Here is a 16,853-nt window from a genome sequence, read left to right as displayed (position 1 = left end):
TCTCCCCTTCTCATTCTGGGGAAGCTCACAAAACTCACAATCAAAAAAGCGAGTCAGCCTTCAGACTACTGGAATGCCAGTGAACACAGGAAGCTTCCGTTCTTCTGCTTCCAGAGAGGTCAGTTGAAAATCTTTAGGCACAGTCTGTTACTCTGGAAGGAAAAGAGGGGTGTGTACGCGAGGCTGGCAAGGCCCTACCAAGTGTCACTCCCGTGTCACTGTGACAGGAAGATACACTTTCCCCCTCCCTCCCCCTCTCCCATGGCAGCCCTCTCCCTAAGAAATTTGTTTTGAGGGATTTGACAATCTTGCAGATAAAGTGCCTGCCTACTGCATTCGGTTGATCATTTTCCCTCACGGCTGACCGTAATTTCTTAGCTACTCTTAGTGGTAGCTCTGTCCCTGCTGCCCAAGGTAACGGGTGAGGGAGGGGAAGTCTGCTTAGTGCCCTGAGCTGGCTGGGGAAGATGGGCCTTCCCCCTTCCTTCACGGATTTCATAGTGGTACAGAGCAGAAACTAGGAGCAATTTCTTTTCATTAACTTTTAAAAATTTAATCTGCAACCAGTCGAACTAGATTATTTGGTTTCTTTTGTTTTATTTTGTTTTTGGCTTCTGAGGCATGTGTGTGGAAAGGGAAGAATCAACAAAATAACTGCAGGCATTGTGAGCGAGAACTTGGAGTGTTTTGAGTACCCCAGGGCAGAAATTGGGGGCCATCTCCATCTTTTAAGATGCTTTTTTCCAGCTCTTTAAGTGAAAGGAATAAAGGGAGGGGAAGCTGGGAGGAAGAAGAAAAGTGAGAAAAGCAATAAGGGAGGAGAAAAAAACCTGGCCCAGTCCCATCTTGAAGGTACAGAGAAAGTTTTTTTTGAGGTGGAGAGAAAGAAAACCAAAGCTATTATGTACCCTAGGGATACCATCTTAGTGGGAATGGAAGATTTGAGTGGCAAGGGAGGCACGGTGGCCTCTGGGCTCACTCTCTTCCACCAGTTGGGCAGTTGGCACCTCAATTTGAATTGCTGGGTGAGTAGTGGGGTGTGTGTGTGTGTGTGTGTGTGTGTGTGTGTGTGTGTGTGTGTTCATGTCCTTGCTTATGGTCTTGACCATTAAACCTTTGTGCTTTTTTTTTTTAATTCAGACGGTGGGAAGGAAAAACAAGACAAGAATAAATGGTCACCTCAAGCTGTGCTCTTTCACTGTGTACTTTTCATAGTGGTTTTTGGGGGTGGGGGAAAGGGTTAAAGAAAAAAAAAAGATGGGGAGGAGAGAAAGCTTGACTTTCATCACAATCCTTATGGTTCTATAGCGATGCAGACCTGGCTCCCCAAGTGCAAGCGAGCTGGAATCTGGAAAAGGGCGGTGGGATTTGGGATTTTTTCTAACAATTTTTTTTCCGCTTCACCCACCAGGGTGGGCTCCACTGGAAGAAAGAGAAGGAAAAATGACATGCCCTCATAGAGGAGCATACTTTGGAAGCTTGAGACATTTTTGAGCAATAAGGCTTTTGCAGTAGCAGGGCTTGTGTAAACTGTGTATTGTGGTTTCATATTTAATGCTAACTTTGTGTTGCTATGTCTTTGGTTGTATTTATTTTCAATCTCCAAATTTAGATGCTGCTGGCCTTTTAGGGCTCCAGTCTTGCTTGCGGTGTTTGTATTTTGTAAACTTAATATAAAATGTGTTTTGGAAACCTGAGCAAGAGACTGATGACAGCCTATTGTGCTGTTAATGATTAGGAAGAAGGCCCTTTTGCAATACCAATTTGGCGCTTAGAATACTTGATACTCTGTTCAACTCTCGGGTCAAATCCTTTGCCACAAGCTGTTAAGGGCATTCTCTTGAATTCGGAGGCGATTCCTTAATTGTCTTTATTATTGCTTTTGTTATTATTTTGTTGTTGTTAAATGGCCAAACAGAAACATTTGCAGTGGTCAGTCAGCTCTTAGATCCCATATTTGGGGGAAGAAGGAATGAAATATACTACACACTGTAAGAGTCCTTGTGTTTTCAAAATCATGAATTAAAATCCTATGTCATGTTGAACTATATCAAGGTGGTAGATAGTTCTCTAATTGAGCAGGAAGGAATGACAGATGTATGTCTTGGTTTTCCTTTCTGGTTCTGTACAACCTTCTAGTTCAATGTACAATTGTGTAAACTGTCATGAATTGTGGCGAAGAGAGTGCAGGCTGGCACTGCAAGTGTATAAATTGTGTCGCCACAAATTTCCCACCCAGCACAGCCTCCCGTTTCCAGATTCCTGAAAGGTTCCAGACCTTTGTTTACTCAGATTACTTGGGTTACTTCTAGCGATCCTGCTGCTTTGGGGACCGGGAAACCTCCATTCTTTATGGCTTATGTGAAGGGAGTTCCTTTGAAAGGGTAAATTCCCGACTCTGATGATACAGATATTATGATCTTTGTATTGTCACAACAGGCTGCTGCCTCCGTGTTTTCTGGAAGCAACAGAGCCTGCAACCTTGTATTTTTAGGGAAACCTCCCCTTTGTGGTTTGGGGATGGTGGAGGCCTGGCTGAGCTATGTCATGGAATTCTTTCCTTCTGCAATATTTTGGAATGTGATGAAATCCTGACATGCCCTCCAGATTACATGCTTCTGCACACATTTGAAGGCTTTTTTTTTTTTTTTTTAAGTGAACTTTGCCTGGGTCATTCCCATGTTACCTTAAACTTTCGACAGCTGCATTCAGAGGGCGTAGCGGTGCTGTGTCCTCACCACCACATTGCATTTCCGTGTCCTTTTACATGTATCATTTATGGAGGCTATAGATGTCTGTTAAAGAATGCCCATGTTTGGGACACTAACGGGGCAAAATAGAGCAGAAGAATGCAGTTTTGCCTTTGCTTTCGTCTTCTCTTTAGTCTGTCTTTGCTGAATTCCTGCCAAATCCGAGGTTTGGCCATTTGTGTCCGTGGGCCACGTGAAAATGTCCATCCCTCCTCTCAGTTCACCTGTTTGTTACTAGAGAGAAATCTACCTGCTCTCTGAAGGAAACTTATCAGACTCCTGTAACAGGCATGGTTTTCAAATACCATCTAGATTGGAAAGTTAGGCACAGGGTGTTTAAGAAATATGAAAGACATTTTTATACAGCTGTTCGTTATAAATAAATTAGAAAGGTGGTATCAGATTTTGTTCACTGCTTCTTTCTTGAAATCCCCAGGATGTAATAACCATTATGTACTTAAAACTTATTCTAAATCAAAATTGGTGATTTCCTTTCCATCTTATTTAGGAATCCCTAGATTTGGGGTTGTTGTGTTTGGGGGGGGGGAGATGGTCTGGAAATCATTATTTTTTTAAAAGTTGTTTTAAATTTGAGCTTTTGGATTTCTTCATTTGGAATAGGTTAGTTTTATTCCTGGCTCTGTTTTGAAAATCGGCTCTCCTAGAAACAGCTGTACCCTCTTACCCAAGTCCCAAACATTCCCTGCAAACTCGGACACTTAACAAGATTGATTATGCTAACGCTAATCATTTAATGCCCAAGTAGTAGAAAAATATCTTGCGGGAGGATGGAGGTTGCCAATTCCTGGGGAATTACTTCAGGGTGGAGTGGCTGGTCCTCATCTCTGAGACCTGGCAGACGATTAGGTTGGGCAGAGGGCCCCCTTGTGCTGCCGTACCCCCTCACTCCCATCCGGGATCCTGTGGCAGGCGGGAAGAAAACCCTGGGAACTCACTGGTCAGGGGCGAGCCGGGCGGGCCAAGACTTAAGCTCGCAAGTGCTTTAAAGGTTAGTTGGGGGAAGCACAATGGGATGCTTTCTTTTTATTGGAAAATAAATGAGAATGAGTGGAAATGAATTATATTTAATGAACTTAACTGGAAGTAATTGTTCAAGAGCTTGTGAAAGCACAGCTTTGCTGGGTCGGGCCTTGGCTGCGATGTTCACAAAGCCAGGCAGCCGGAGCACATCTTTATTTTCAAGGTTTAAATGTTCCCCTTCGTGTGTCCACTCCCCACCCTAACACCTCCAGCCCCCCTCCCACCCTCCCCTCCTCCTTTTGGGGGATTGAGAAAAGGTCATTAAGAAATGCTGAATTTGGCCCCTTAGACCCTTAATGCTTGGCAATCTGTTTGGTGTGTTACCCGCTGGGTTGTTATAGAAGGGGCAAAACAAACAAAAAAAACAAACAAAAAAACCCCCCAAAACGACCCAAAAAAGGCCAAGAGCTTAGGATGGTTTGTGTTAGTTCTATGTATATGCATGTGTGTGTGAGAATGTGGATGAAAATTGGCTGCACATTTATTCTCTCCCTGCCTGCCCTGTTCAATCATTTCCCTGCATGAGGAATTTTAATGCCTGTGTGAGTACAGGAGGAACTATGAGTCGGCAGAATTTCATAGACGGCTAGGAGAATCTTCTCTCTCCCTCTTCTTGCTGTCTAAATGGATTTGATTCCAGAGAAAGAAGGGTTGCGGCGGGGAGGGAGAAAAAGTCAGCCATTGATAATTCACAGAACAAATAAGCAGCACCCTGAGTGTCAGGCTCCGGTGGTTGTAGAAGCTGTAACTTTGCAGCCTTATGCGCACATGATTCAGGCCAGGTGATGCAGGCTGGGTCATGCAGGGTGATACAGGCTATAGTTGCAGAATGGGTGTTTCTTTTTTGCATCTCATCATAGGTAGACCTCCTATCTCTTAACCACCTCATTTCTGCAAGCAAAACTTTCTCGGTGTTATTTATAATTTCCAACAGGCAGTGCTGTAGCCATCAGTAGAAGTCTTGCCCAGGGAAACAGTGCCCCCTTAGCTGGGGGCAAGGCCTTAGAGTAGAGCAGTGCCCAACCATGAACAGCCCCTGCACTAGGTGGGTCCTCGCTGGCTGGGCTTCAGACAGCTGTGAGGGGAGAGGGGCAGAGTAAAGGGTGGAAAGCAGCCCTTCAGGCCGCGGTGGATGTCCACCCGCCACCCTTCCCCTCTGTGCATGCAGGAGGCTTACGGGATACAGTAGCAAGACGCTCAGCAGATAAGTGAGGCTGTGCGCACTGCCCTGGATACAGGCTTCTCCCTGACGTCATCATCCCAGTAACTGAAGTGGCTGCTCCTTGTTGATGCAGTGGGTTGTTTAGGCAGGAAGGTTACCATCGCTGACCCTTCCACTCTGGTTCATAGCCCAAAAAAATAGGACTAGTTGAGTCAACAAGGGGTTGTTGATGAGGAAGAAACAGCTTCTCCTCACCCCAGCCCCTCCTCCTCATCTGCGCTCCATGACTCCAGTGACTAGCAGCGTCTATGAACGTTTTGCTAGTCGCCATTGACCTTGGTGCAGCCATAGTAAGTGGCATCTGGAAAAAAATGCATAGAGATGAGCCATAAACCCATTTTTCAGCGTAAACCTTGAGTGAACAGTGTCCCTTCCTGATGCGGATTTCAGACCCTGGGAGGGCCGGTCATCTAAGACTCTGAAGACCCTTCATATTCACCCTGGGGAGGGGAGAAGGCTGACAAATGCTCCTCTGTGCTGCTTTTGTTTTATTGTGCTGGCCCTGTAAAGGCGCTTTCTGGCCCCATTTTTCTTCTTCAGAAAGGGAGAGCCATAGGGGAGTATTGAAGAGGAGGGCCGGCCACCCGAGAGGCCAGGGCTAGCAATGGCTCTATTTGTTTTCAACGTCTGTTGATTAATAGGTTGCGGGGTGAATGGCGGGCTTTCATTCCCTTTGGGTTCCCCACAGTTAGAGAAGGTGGAGGGGTTGGGGTGAGAGGAGGGCCGGCAGGGGGATCTAGAAGGGCCTGAATCACTCTTTCACTTGCCGGGTTCCCGATCGAGAGCAACATTTGGTGGACGGGTGTGCGGGCGCTTGGCGATGAGGGTGGCATGGCCAGAACACCGGGCTTCAGGGTTCTCGAGGGGTCAAAGGTCAGCCACAGGGGGTGACCCCTCCCCACTCCTCCCACTGCAGTAGGATGAATAGTTTGGGTGGAAAGGCTTTGTGCGCTTTGAGGGCTGTTAAAGGACCTTTTCTTTCTAATTTCACTATTCAGTGCTCAAAACCCATAGGGCTTGACAAACAGAACCGGGGGGAGAAATGAGTAACAGCCATTCCTCCAGGTAGAAAACGTAAAGCCTCAATAATTTAAAGTCAGATGAGGATTTTGGTTCCTTTTAAATAGATAATGTTTACTTCATTTGATAAGTTCGGGTTTTTAGCTGACTTTTTCTTTTCTGCCAGAACTGACCACATCTATCACCAGAATCCTGCTGGGCCCTGATATCGCTTGTGTCTGTATTTGAGAAGCAGAGACATGCCACTAAATGTTTTACACCCCTCCCTCCATAATCCGCCACATGGTGTAAAAATCCCTGCTAAAAATGCCTCGTGCTCCATAGCAAGGGCGTGCCTGGCTGAGGCGGGGAGCCCTGAGCTACTCCTAATTGGGGGTTGGCGGGAGCATTGTGTGCTGAACTGGTCTAGGTTCCAGAGACTGGTAGGTGGGAGTATGGGGGACAGATCCCCTTATGAGTCCTGAAGCATCTGTGTCCAGCTGGGAAGGCTGGCCCAGGCTGGGCTTACTGGGTGCAGCAGCTCACTACCCCACCTGACAGTGAACCCCGTCCCAGTCCCAGGGCTCATCTCCGCAGACACAGCAGCAGGAGGTAGAGTCAGACAGGTGAGCTCGCAAAGCCTGTGACCTGGGACAGGTTTCCTCACCTGCTGGGTGGAACTAATAACAAATGCAACTACTTCATAGGTTTCTTTGTGAGGACTGAATGAAGTCTGTCACACTCAACACAGGGGCCAGGCTCCATGAGATGTGGCAGCTGTGAGCTGCGCTGGTGTGAGCCAGAGAGGTCTCGGTCAGAGGGCTGTCTAGGCAAGGGGTCCTGAGTGGCGCTCTGGGTGAGTTTCAGGCGCCGGTAGTGCTGGTGTGTATGGGCAACTGTGGCCTAACTCCCTGACCTTGTGTGGAATATTTTAGGAACGTTTGCTGTTTTTTGTGGCTCAGAGATGCCCAGTGCTCATCATATTCTTTCAGGCTTAACTAGCAGCAGCTTAAGGTCTCCATGCAGCCTCCCATGATTGCCACTCTCACAACCTTGAACTTTAGTTAGCTGTCCCTGGAGGTAATGATTTCGCACCCCTGGGTAGTTTTGAAGACATATTTAATATTTAGATAAAGCGCTTGCCTAAGCGGCACCTAGTTTTATGTTACAGTTGTTTGCCTTGAACACTGGACTCTGTAGAAAGATAAAAGAGGGAGGAGATACATATTTCAGCCTGTTTACCCCACCAACACTCCCAGCAGACATTGTAGCTTTAATTTAGATTTCCTGGATGCATTTCTGGAAGGTTTTCCATGTCCCTCACAAAAGGTACTTTTCACATCTGAATTTTCTTAGGGTTGTACAGTTTTGAACACAGTCCTTAAAGACCTCTCTAAAGAAGTGGGAGCTGTTCGTAGCGAAGGGGAAAGTCTAAGGGACATTTCCTATTTGGGTGGTGGTTCCATGTTTCATTTATATCAGCTCCTACTTCGAGGCCCTCCCCCTGATTCTGGAAGGACCTTGGTTGTCATTGGCTATTCTTATTTAACTTTCAACTCTTCTGTGACAGTGTTATTTATTAGCATAATAAAGTGATGGTTTTTCTCAAAAGACATAATAAAATATATTTATGGACAAAACATCACAGTTTTAGAAGGGCGTGCACCTGAGGGAGGGTGGCTGCAGGACGTCAGTGTACTTACTCTTGCCCCGCCGTGCACGTCTTTGCCTTTGCAGTAAGGAGTGCGGTCTGGGACTGCGTTGCCCCCTGTGAATTTAATGACAAGAGACCGGAGGGGTAGCAGACGTCACCTTCACTGTGCCCTCATTGTTAGTATTCATTGGACTGTAGTTGTCAAAGCTTCTTTGCACGGCATGTGTGGACGTGCCAGGCACTGTGCTAATACGCACTTTACAGGCATGATCTCTATTTTTTTTAATTTTTTAAAAAATTTTATTTATTTTTGGCTGTGTTGGGTCTTCGTTTCTATGCGAGGGCTTTCTCTAGTTGCGGCGACCGGGGGCCACTCTTCATCGCGGTGCGCAGGCCTCTCACTATCGCGGCCTCTCTTGTTGCGGAGCACAGGCTCCAGACGCGCAGGCTCAGTAGTTGTGGCTCACGGGCCCAGTCGCTCCGCGGTATGTGGGATCCTCCCAGACCAGGGCTCGAACCCGTGTCCCCTGCATTGGCAGGCAGATTCTCAACCACTGCGCCACCAGGGAAGCCCATGATCTCTTTTAATTTTCACAACAACCCTATTAGGTAGACACAGTTCTCATCCGGAGTTTACACAGAAACGAAGGCCTGTGAGAGCTTATACAGCTGGATTGAAGTAGGATTTAAACCCGAGTCTTCCTGGAATTCTCAGACTGCACTCTCGGTCACTGTGTGCAAGCCAGTGGGCTCTAAAACCATTTTTTAAAGACGCTGTTATAATAAGGTATTGGACTGAGTGGTTTCTGACGTGCTCTCCACCTCCCCAGCTCTACTGTGTGATTCTGAGTAGACGCCATTTAAGAGCAGCGCCATTTACTGAAATGAATCTGTGAGGCTGGCTCTATCTGTCCTTCTCTTCTTCTGATGCTTACTGTTGCAATTTGGTGGTTCTTATGCAGTTTATGAGAGTGTGCTCCCCACTCCCACAGGCTGGGCATTACAGGGGACACAGAGGTCTGCAACACATCGTCTTCGTCCTTCAGGGACTTAGCTATGGTGGCACCAAGAAAGGTTATTGCGACCCCAGCAGTGGACATAATATGGTGCAGACAGAAAGGACTGTGGAGATCTGAGGCTGGAGAGACATGAGCATTTTCTAGAAGGACGTCCTCCCATCATAAAAGCAGTCCAGGTACAGGCAGGTTCAGTGGGAGTGGCAGTTAGACCCTGGTTACTACACGTATGACTGCATCTCCCTGTGCTTGCTTAGGAACCAGCCAGCCTGGAGAGCCATGTGATTGTATTGTTTCTAGGGACTTGCCTGTCATGCGGTCACATCAGGAAAGAGTTCCATGTCTCTGTAGGACCTGCATCCCCCATCCCAAAGCCAGGCAACAGTTAAAACTTCAGATCCCTTTACCCTCCTCTGACCACCCCTCCCCATGCTACAGAGTTTTGACTGAACAGGAAGAAACTAATTGGCTAGTAGGCTGAGATGTGCAAAATAATATGAGAGTGATGGCAGCCAGAACAGGCGTCCAACTTTTGTTAGAATCCCCTTTATACATGTATCTAACAGGAAGAGGGAGAATTTTTCTCACATACCTGTGAACTTCACTGTTGCCCAAATGCTGTCTTCATCCTTCAGTGGATAGGTAGAGAACGAGGGTCTCCCCAGCGTTTCCTGCTTGGAAGACAGCCATGGAACTTGCACTTCTGAACCGCAAACAGAACCGTGCCATCGGGCAGCTTCTCCCGAACAACAAAAATAACAATAATAATAAGCCACCATTCCTGTGCTTACCATGTGGCAGGTTTTGTGCTAAGCCCTTTCCATGGATTCTGTCAGAACTAGGACTCAATTCATGATTAGGACTCAAGTCTCTTAACATTTGTGCTTGTCTGGTGGTTCTCGTGGTTCTCTGGTCTAGGGGTCATGGTTAAACAGAAGAGGCACCTGTGGTACTCCATAGGCAGACCCAAGATGCCTGGGTCCTGAGCCCAGACCTACCGAATCAGGTCCCTCCTGAGAGATTTCTTAGTATCAGGGATCCAAGTTCGTGATAAGCATCCTGAGAGATGCTTGACTCAACCAGAGCTGGGGAATGCAAGTCTCACTGCCCTTTTCCCATCACAGGTTTATACACTTGCTTTCTTCCACTGCTTGTGGTGGTCCCGTTCCCTGGAAGTCCTTCAAACTCCTAAGTGACGATCTTCCCTCCCTTGGGCTATCTGTGGTTCTTCCCATGGGTCCCACAGTTATTCCACACTGATTTTAAACTGTCTGGGACTGGTCGGCTTTCTTTTCTTTTTTAAAAATAAATAAATAAATTTATTTATTTATTTTTGGCTGCGTTGGGTCTTTGTTAGTGCGCACGGGCTTTCTCTAGTTGTGGCGAGCGGGGGCCACTCTTTGTTGCGATCCATGGCTTCTCACTGCGGTGGCTTCTTGTTGCGGAGCATGGGCTCTAGGCGCGCGGGCTTCAGTAGTCGCAGCTCGCGGGCTCTAGAGCACAGGCTCAGTAGTTGTGGCTCATGGGCTCTAGAGCGCAGGCTCAGTAGTTGTGGCGCACGGGCTTAGTTGCTCCGTGGCATGTGGGATCTTCCCGGACCAGGGCTCGAACCCATGTCCCCTGCATTGGCAGGCGGATTCTTTTTTTTTTTTTTTTTTAACTTATTTATTTTATTTTTGGCTGCATTGGGTCTTCGTTGCAGTGCATGGGCTTCTCACTGCGGTGGTTTCTCTTATTGCGGAGCACAGGTGCTAGGCTGGTGGGCTTCAGTAGTTGTGGCTTGTGGGCTCTAGAGCGCAGGCTCAGTAGTTGTGGCGCACGGGCTTAGTTGTTCCATGGCATGTGGGATCTTCCCACACCAGGGCTCGAACCCATGTCCCCTGCATTGGCAGGCGGATTCTTAACCACTGCGCCACCAGGGAAGCCCTGGTCTGCTTTCTTTCATTTCAGCAGGTGTGTGTCTTTCCAACCAGATAGAAAACTTCTAGAAGGCAGCAGCTGTCATTTTCCTTTCCTCCTAATGGTCTCCACTCCATGTGATGTGTTTGTCTCTTGCTCTTTTCCCTCTCCACCCCAGCACACAGTGAGAGCTTATTTGTTGGTTATTTTTCAAGTTGTCCTAAACAGAAATGGTTCCTAAAAGACTCCTCAGTGCATGACCATGAGATGCTGGCACTGGCCTTGGAGTGGCTGCCCTTCACTCAGCTGACTTGGGCCATGTCCAGACCTTCATAGCTGCTGACGAAGGAAGTGTTGCTGGGTGCTTTTAATTTCGGTGTTGTGATTGCAAAATGATAGTTCACGATACAAGGCTCCCATGAGCCACTAGCTACCGTCTTTCTCTGAAAGTGTCCAGTTGTTTATAGGAATCATTAAACCTGGCTGTTGGGCGTGTTGGCTTCTTTTTCTGTGTTTTTTTCCTGGAGCATTTAGGAAAGCCATATTTTTCTTTCCAAACATACCCATGAAAAAGTTAGAAGCGCCTTTTAAAATGCCCTCCCCACAATTAACTGTGGTAAGAAATAGTCTTATTATATCACACCCCTTCTTTCTTCACCCATTAAAAAAAAAAAAGGACAAGAAGAAAAACACAGAGAACTAACTGCTTGGTGGTCCCTGAACTCAAGAGGCGCTAGTGGGCAGCACTGGAACCTTCCTTCTTTTCTTTTAATGCATTTCCTTTTCCTTGATGTTAATGCAAGTTGTGCCTTCCTAAAAGTAATAAAAGGAAATGAAGACACGTTCTAAAATGAAACTTGACTCTAATCCATTCATCATCTAATACTGGCCTCTTTATCTTTGCTGGTACCTAATCTGGTTAAATGTCCCTGTTGTAGGATTTTAGTGAAAATCCTCTATTGGGAATAGGGTTTTTTGCAATTGGATTACTCTCGGTAAATGGCCCAGTAGTCCGCTTGTTTCAGCTTAAGTTTTTCTTTGTGATCTTGCTGGGCTGAGTTATAGCCTCTCGTAGTGGGCGGGGGAGGGGGTGGTTGACACTGGGGTGGGGGAAGGAGCAGAAGATAATTTGGGAAGGTCTGGTCATTGCCACTAGGAAGATCTTTAAAATGCTTTTCTTTTTATTTTTTTCTCCTTCTCTCCACCTAGCAACTCTTCCCAAACGTAAAATGCCTTGTACTTTGTTTTCTAGAACTGCCCATTTCTAAAATGCATACATACCTTTTATTAGCCCAATTCATCATCATCCAGTTAATTTGTTAGCATTACCTGTGACTTCCTAATGAGATTCCTAATGAACCTGGGCTGCTGTAATCTGCATAAAATATGCAGGTGCTCGCCTGGCAGTTTAGAGCTTTCTGGTGAAGTTCACACTCCCAACCAGACCATGAGTGAGGCTTTTCATCCTTGCTGTCTGTAAAAGATTGTAGTTTGCCCACTGGTTCTAAGGGGTCAGGAGGGGTTCAGAGCCTGGGGTGGTGGATAAGGAGGCTGGGTGGGTGGGATTAGGGCTCTGCCAGGTTTCTTGTAACCAAGGGTTTCCCTAGCTGGTTTTCCTAGCCGGTCCCCTGTGAAGCCTGCCTGCCTCCTGAAGGTCCCTCCCGTGGGGCCCTGGGGTAGGAGATCCCCGCCACCTGCAGGAACACAGTAGGCCTGGGGGATTAGAGCCCCCCACTTCTGATTTACCTGCTGATGGGAAGAGTGCAAACTCTTGGGCTCCATGATGGGGTCGTGGTGGAGAAGGTATTTTAAAAGCCAGGCCCAGGGGTGAGGTAAAGACTGAGGCGCACCTACCCAGAGAGCTGAATCACAGCTGTCTGTTATTTTAGTACATGGACCAGGGCCAGGGCAGTGGGCGGAGTTGACTACATCTTACAAAGTCCAGGTTGGGAGGGTGTGGGGAGTGGTCAGGGCATCCTGAGGGTCGGGAGTCCTGGGCTGTCGGAACTGCCGTGACGGTGTCCTTCTCTGTTCTTTCCCTCCCCACAGTCGAACAAAGTGCCGGTTGTGCAACACCCCCACCATGTCCACCCTCTCACGCCTCTTATCACATACAGCAATGAACACTTCACGCCGGGAAACCCACCTCCACACTTACCAGCTGACGTAGACCCCAAAACAGGTAGGCCGAGTGCTTGGGTGCAAAGAGAGTGTGCTGGTCCCAGGGCCACCAGGGGACCTGCTGGGGAGGGGTGTTGACTTGGGGGCTGGCTGCCGTGGGGAGGGATGTTGCCTTGGGGACTGGCTGCAGTGGTGATGGAGAGGCTTCTGTTTCTCTCCCGGATATTGACAAGGACGCTCTTTAGGGAGGCCAGAGCCTGGTGAGGGAGTGGATCTCTCCTCCCCTTTGGAGAAGTCCATTTGCAGTGCTAAGGATCTCCTCAGAGCTCCAGGTACACCTGCAGGAGCTGTCTTGGGAACCTGGGTGTGAGTCACTCGGTGAGTCTTAGGAGTGGCTTATAACTCCAAGAGCCTCAAACAGACTCGGAGGCAGTAATAGTTTTGGAGGCATGTCATGGACTCCTCCTCAGCTTCTTGGGAGTATAAGAGCCCTAACGGCGTGTTTCCCTGAAGCCCCAGTTCCTTGGTGGCTAAGGGACTATAGTCACTTGACGATGACTTGGTGCAGCCTCGAGAGACCACATCACTGGGTTCTGCATTCTGTTTGCTGATTTCTTTGAGTTCTTCCTCCCCTGCAATATCCTAGGTATTTATTATCAAGCCCGTTTTGCAGATGGGAAGACCCAAGTCCAACATGGTTTCCTCATTGCATCACGGAACAACCAATAGGGTCTCAGGCAGAAGATGCCACATTACTCCAGCTTTTATACTTGTCCCTCCTTTCCATCCCACGTGCTTTTTCCCTAAAGAGGAGAGAGGGAGAAGGTGAGGTTACTTACAGCTCCCCTGCAACAAGATATAAAACAAGGTGGGGTGGTCTTGGGAGAACAGCTAAGGCCAAGGGTGTATCTTTCTGGCTGGGCGATGCACTGGCTCGGGTTGGTTTCTCTTTCCAGCTAGTTAATTAGAAGGATGGATTCAGAATGGCTATTCCCATGTCACTTTGTCGGAGGGAATTGTTTGGTGTTGAGCTGAGGTAGACTGCCTGTTCAGGCCGCCTTGGCTGCCCCTGAATGAAGCCACACATTAGCTGGCTTTCACCAGCTTCTGAGCCTCCTTTGTGCTCGTGGGGGACCGAGCCTGGTGCTTGGACGGACGGCTGCAGGAGGCGGCCAGCCGGCCCCAGGCTCCACGAGTGAATGGCAGCTTCAACGTCTCATTTAAATAATGGTAGTACAGGGAATAGCTTTTAAATGGTTATCGTAAAGCATATGATTAACGTCTGCGGACTGTTTACTTTTCCTCTACGAATGTTCTTTCAAGTGTGCGAATGGCTTGGTGTAGGGTCCAAGCCCAGCTAATCTGTTTGGTTTTTGTAATAGAGAGAAAACAATGTCTGCATGAAAATGTCACCCAGGGAGGCTTAATTTACAGATTAAAAGCTTCCTGAAAGAATTAAAAAAAAAAAATGAAATAGTTTTCATCCGCGAACACGCAGCTCATGCCCTTCAATACTGTTTTAATTCTGAGGAATTGTTCATTTTGCTTCCCACCTGAGCTGCGTGGATCTGCTCCTCTGGGTCCAGATTGCTCCCAGCCCTCTTGATTTCTAAGGATTGATTGCAGGATGCGTTCCTGTGGAATTAATAAGTATGCGGTGGCACGGACCTTCAGAACTCACTCCTCAGCCCCTGTGGTCCAGCGGTACCCAGTCAGCGGCGGGTGGGTTAACTCACGCAGGTGACTTGGTCCTCTAGAAAACCAGGCTCTAGAACTGAGTGTACCAGGCCTCCAACATCTCCCGGTCTGTTCAGTTCAGATTCTGCCTTGGATAAGATGCCAAGGCATTGTGTGAGTTTCTCCTCCGCTCATCTTCAAGGTGGAGTTGGACACATTTAAACAGAATTAACTTTTTTGAAAGAAGGCAAGGGTAACCTTTCAAAAGCCATAACTCAAAAAGTATGTTAGAAACCAGAGGAGTAACTCATGCAGGTAAGTCATTAGAATTACAAGGAAGGAGGGAAGGGACAAGTTGTGAGGACAAAGGGATTTAATATTACTTGATCCCCTACTATGTGCCAACCCCTTTAGATTTTTTTTTTTCAATTCAAATAATCATACCAATCACATAAGGCAGAGATACCCAAGCTGGCATTTTCTGAGTTCATCTGCGTTTAGCCAGTGTAAGATCCATCTAGAGTGAGATAAACTTTTCAAGCTGCGGCAGAGGAATAACGAGATGAAACTTACCGACAAGTTCTTAGGATCAGAATCATGAAAAGAACCTCATGCTAGGATTACAGAGGCAATGTCTCCCTTTATCATTCACCTGTTCCCATCACCTGACAGTTTCTCTTTCCTTCTCTCCCTCTCTTGTACCTAAAATTCTGCTTCTTCTCTCAGGAATCCCACGGCCTCCGCACCCTCCAGATATATCTCCGTATTACCCACTATCGCCCGGCACTGTAGGACAAATCCCCCATCCGCTAGGATGGTTAGTACCACAGTAAGGAGTTCCATTTTTTAATTTCCTTTTTTGTTTCTTACATGGGCATGCTTATTATTTATTCTGTGCATGTATGTTTGTGTTTGTAGAAGACAGAGTTGGGGAGGGAGGGCAGTGGGTGGGAAGTCATGGGGAAGATGCTTGCTGAAATGCCCTGTGGAAAAGCAGGCAAATCAGTAGCCATTCAGGTGGATGATGTAAGAAAAAGGCTGTTGATACTTGGCGTTCTGAACCCATGGTCCCCAAAGGCCCTAGGTTCTTCTCTGTGAACAAAGGTACCCTTATGGTACTTTGGGAATTGCAGAAGACTCTGAGGGCTTCTCCCCTGTGAAGCTGATCGTGGCTCTTCTGCTGGTGGCAGCCCAAACTGGAGTCCTGTCATTGGATTGAGGCAGCAGGGGAGTGGGTACAGGCACAGCCCAGTTTTGAAATCTGGGGGTGGGAGTGGGGGATTATAACTCTACCCCCCCATCCCAACCATCACTCCCAAGATTGACAACCACAGTGGAAATTTGTGTCTATTGAGAAGCTCCATGTTATTCAACCAGCATCTCTCTGAGAGTCTTTGCATGTTGAGTGCTTCACCTAATTTTGAGGGGAGCGGGCGGGGCAGCTGGAATCCTCACTCCAGCATATGGGGCCTTCCTGAGCGTCAACCCTAGGTCCTGGCAGCGCCCAGGTCATCAAACTGCCTTTTACAATTTGTCTTCCTATCGCCCGGGCTTGCTTTTATAGTACCACCCGTTAACCTTCCTTAGATAACTTTTAAAAATGTGTGTTTTAAAAATCACAGTAGAAAGGCCTTTAATGTTGTAAGCATACTGTGTGTGTGTTTGTATGCATGCGTGTAATATGTGTTTTACGATGGTGTGCTTTTGTATATATATTTCTCCATGTTTATCGGTGATCTCTACTCTTTAAAAAACACAGGACAATTTGTTGAATCTTAACAGGAATAATTCCTGGTAAAACTCTCAAGTTTGGGTCTTGGGGAAGACATACTTTTATAGCCTTAAAGAAGATACAGTTTTGGAGTGGTTCACCTCCTCCCCCCCCAGTTCTACCCTGATTTCTCTAGCTGAGCATATTCTACACTTTAAAAACAAACGAACAACAACAGAAAAAACATCTTGTATTATGCAGTAGCTGTACTAAATACCAACCCTGGGCCGAGTCTCTGTTTATTTTTTGCTCCTTAATTTTGTTAGGGAGGGTGGACATGAATGGGAATGTGTGTCCTATTTCTTCTTCAGTGGGTGGGACCATGCCTCCAATAGTCCTCAGTCATCACTTGCCCCATTCAGCTGATGGAGAGAGATTTGAAGGATAGATAAAAAGGAATAGCCAACTCAGACAACCCTCTGTCAGAAAAAGTTGTGTGTCTTTCATGAGGATGCTATTTTGCATGTTGCTGTATTTTTTAATTATTGTAATGAGGTGTGATTGTCTATTGGTTACCCACAATTTTTCTTGGGGACTCTCCCCCCGGTAACTCTTGTCAACACTTGTTAATTTGACAAAAGGCTACAAATTAAGCTCTGTTAATTTAATGTTTTCTCACCGAGATCTAAATACCGAAAGAGGCCCAAAGCGCAACTGAAGTCCTTTGATTCACTGTACTTTATTTTGGTATAAATTTACATTC

The 16,853-nt window shown here is 47.0% G+C and overlaps 1 protein-coding gene across 31 annotated transcripts in view; it reads left to right on the top strand.

The window, feature by feature from the left end:
* The window catches only part of TCF7L2 (transcription factor 7 like 2), a 194,873-nt gene that overhangs the window by 156,644 nt on the left and 21,376 nt on the right, over positions 1–16,853 (top strand). For 26 of the 31 annotated variants that reach the window (XM_061193702.1, XM_061193744.1, XM_061193480.1 and 23 more), the window contains 2 exons: positions 12,631–12,763; positions 15,106–15,208. In XM_061193702.1, coding sequence (XP_061049685.1) covers positions 12,631–12,763; positions 15,106–15,208 — 236 coding nt within the window. The remainder of the gene's footprint in view (positions 1–12,630; positions 12,764–15,105; positions 15,209–16,853) is intronic. The other 5 variants (XM_061193551.1, XM_061192961.1, XM_061193329.1 and 2 more) reach the window with 1 other exon arrangement.

This window comes from Eubalaena glacialis, chromosome 1 (genome assembly GCF_028564815.1).
Source record: "Eubalaena glacialis isolate mEubGla1 chromosome 1, mEubGla1.1.hap2.+ XY, whole genome shotgun sequence".
Classification (NCBI taxonomy): Eukaryota; Metazoa; Chordata; class Mammalia; order Artiodactyla; family Balaenidae; genus Eubalaena; species Eubalaena glacialis.
Note: the sequence above shows the minus strand (reverse complement) of the source record. Positions and strands in the feature narration are given on the sequence as shown.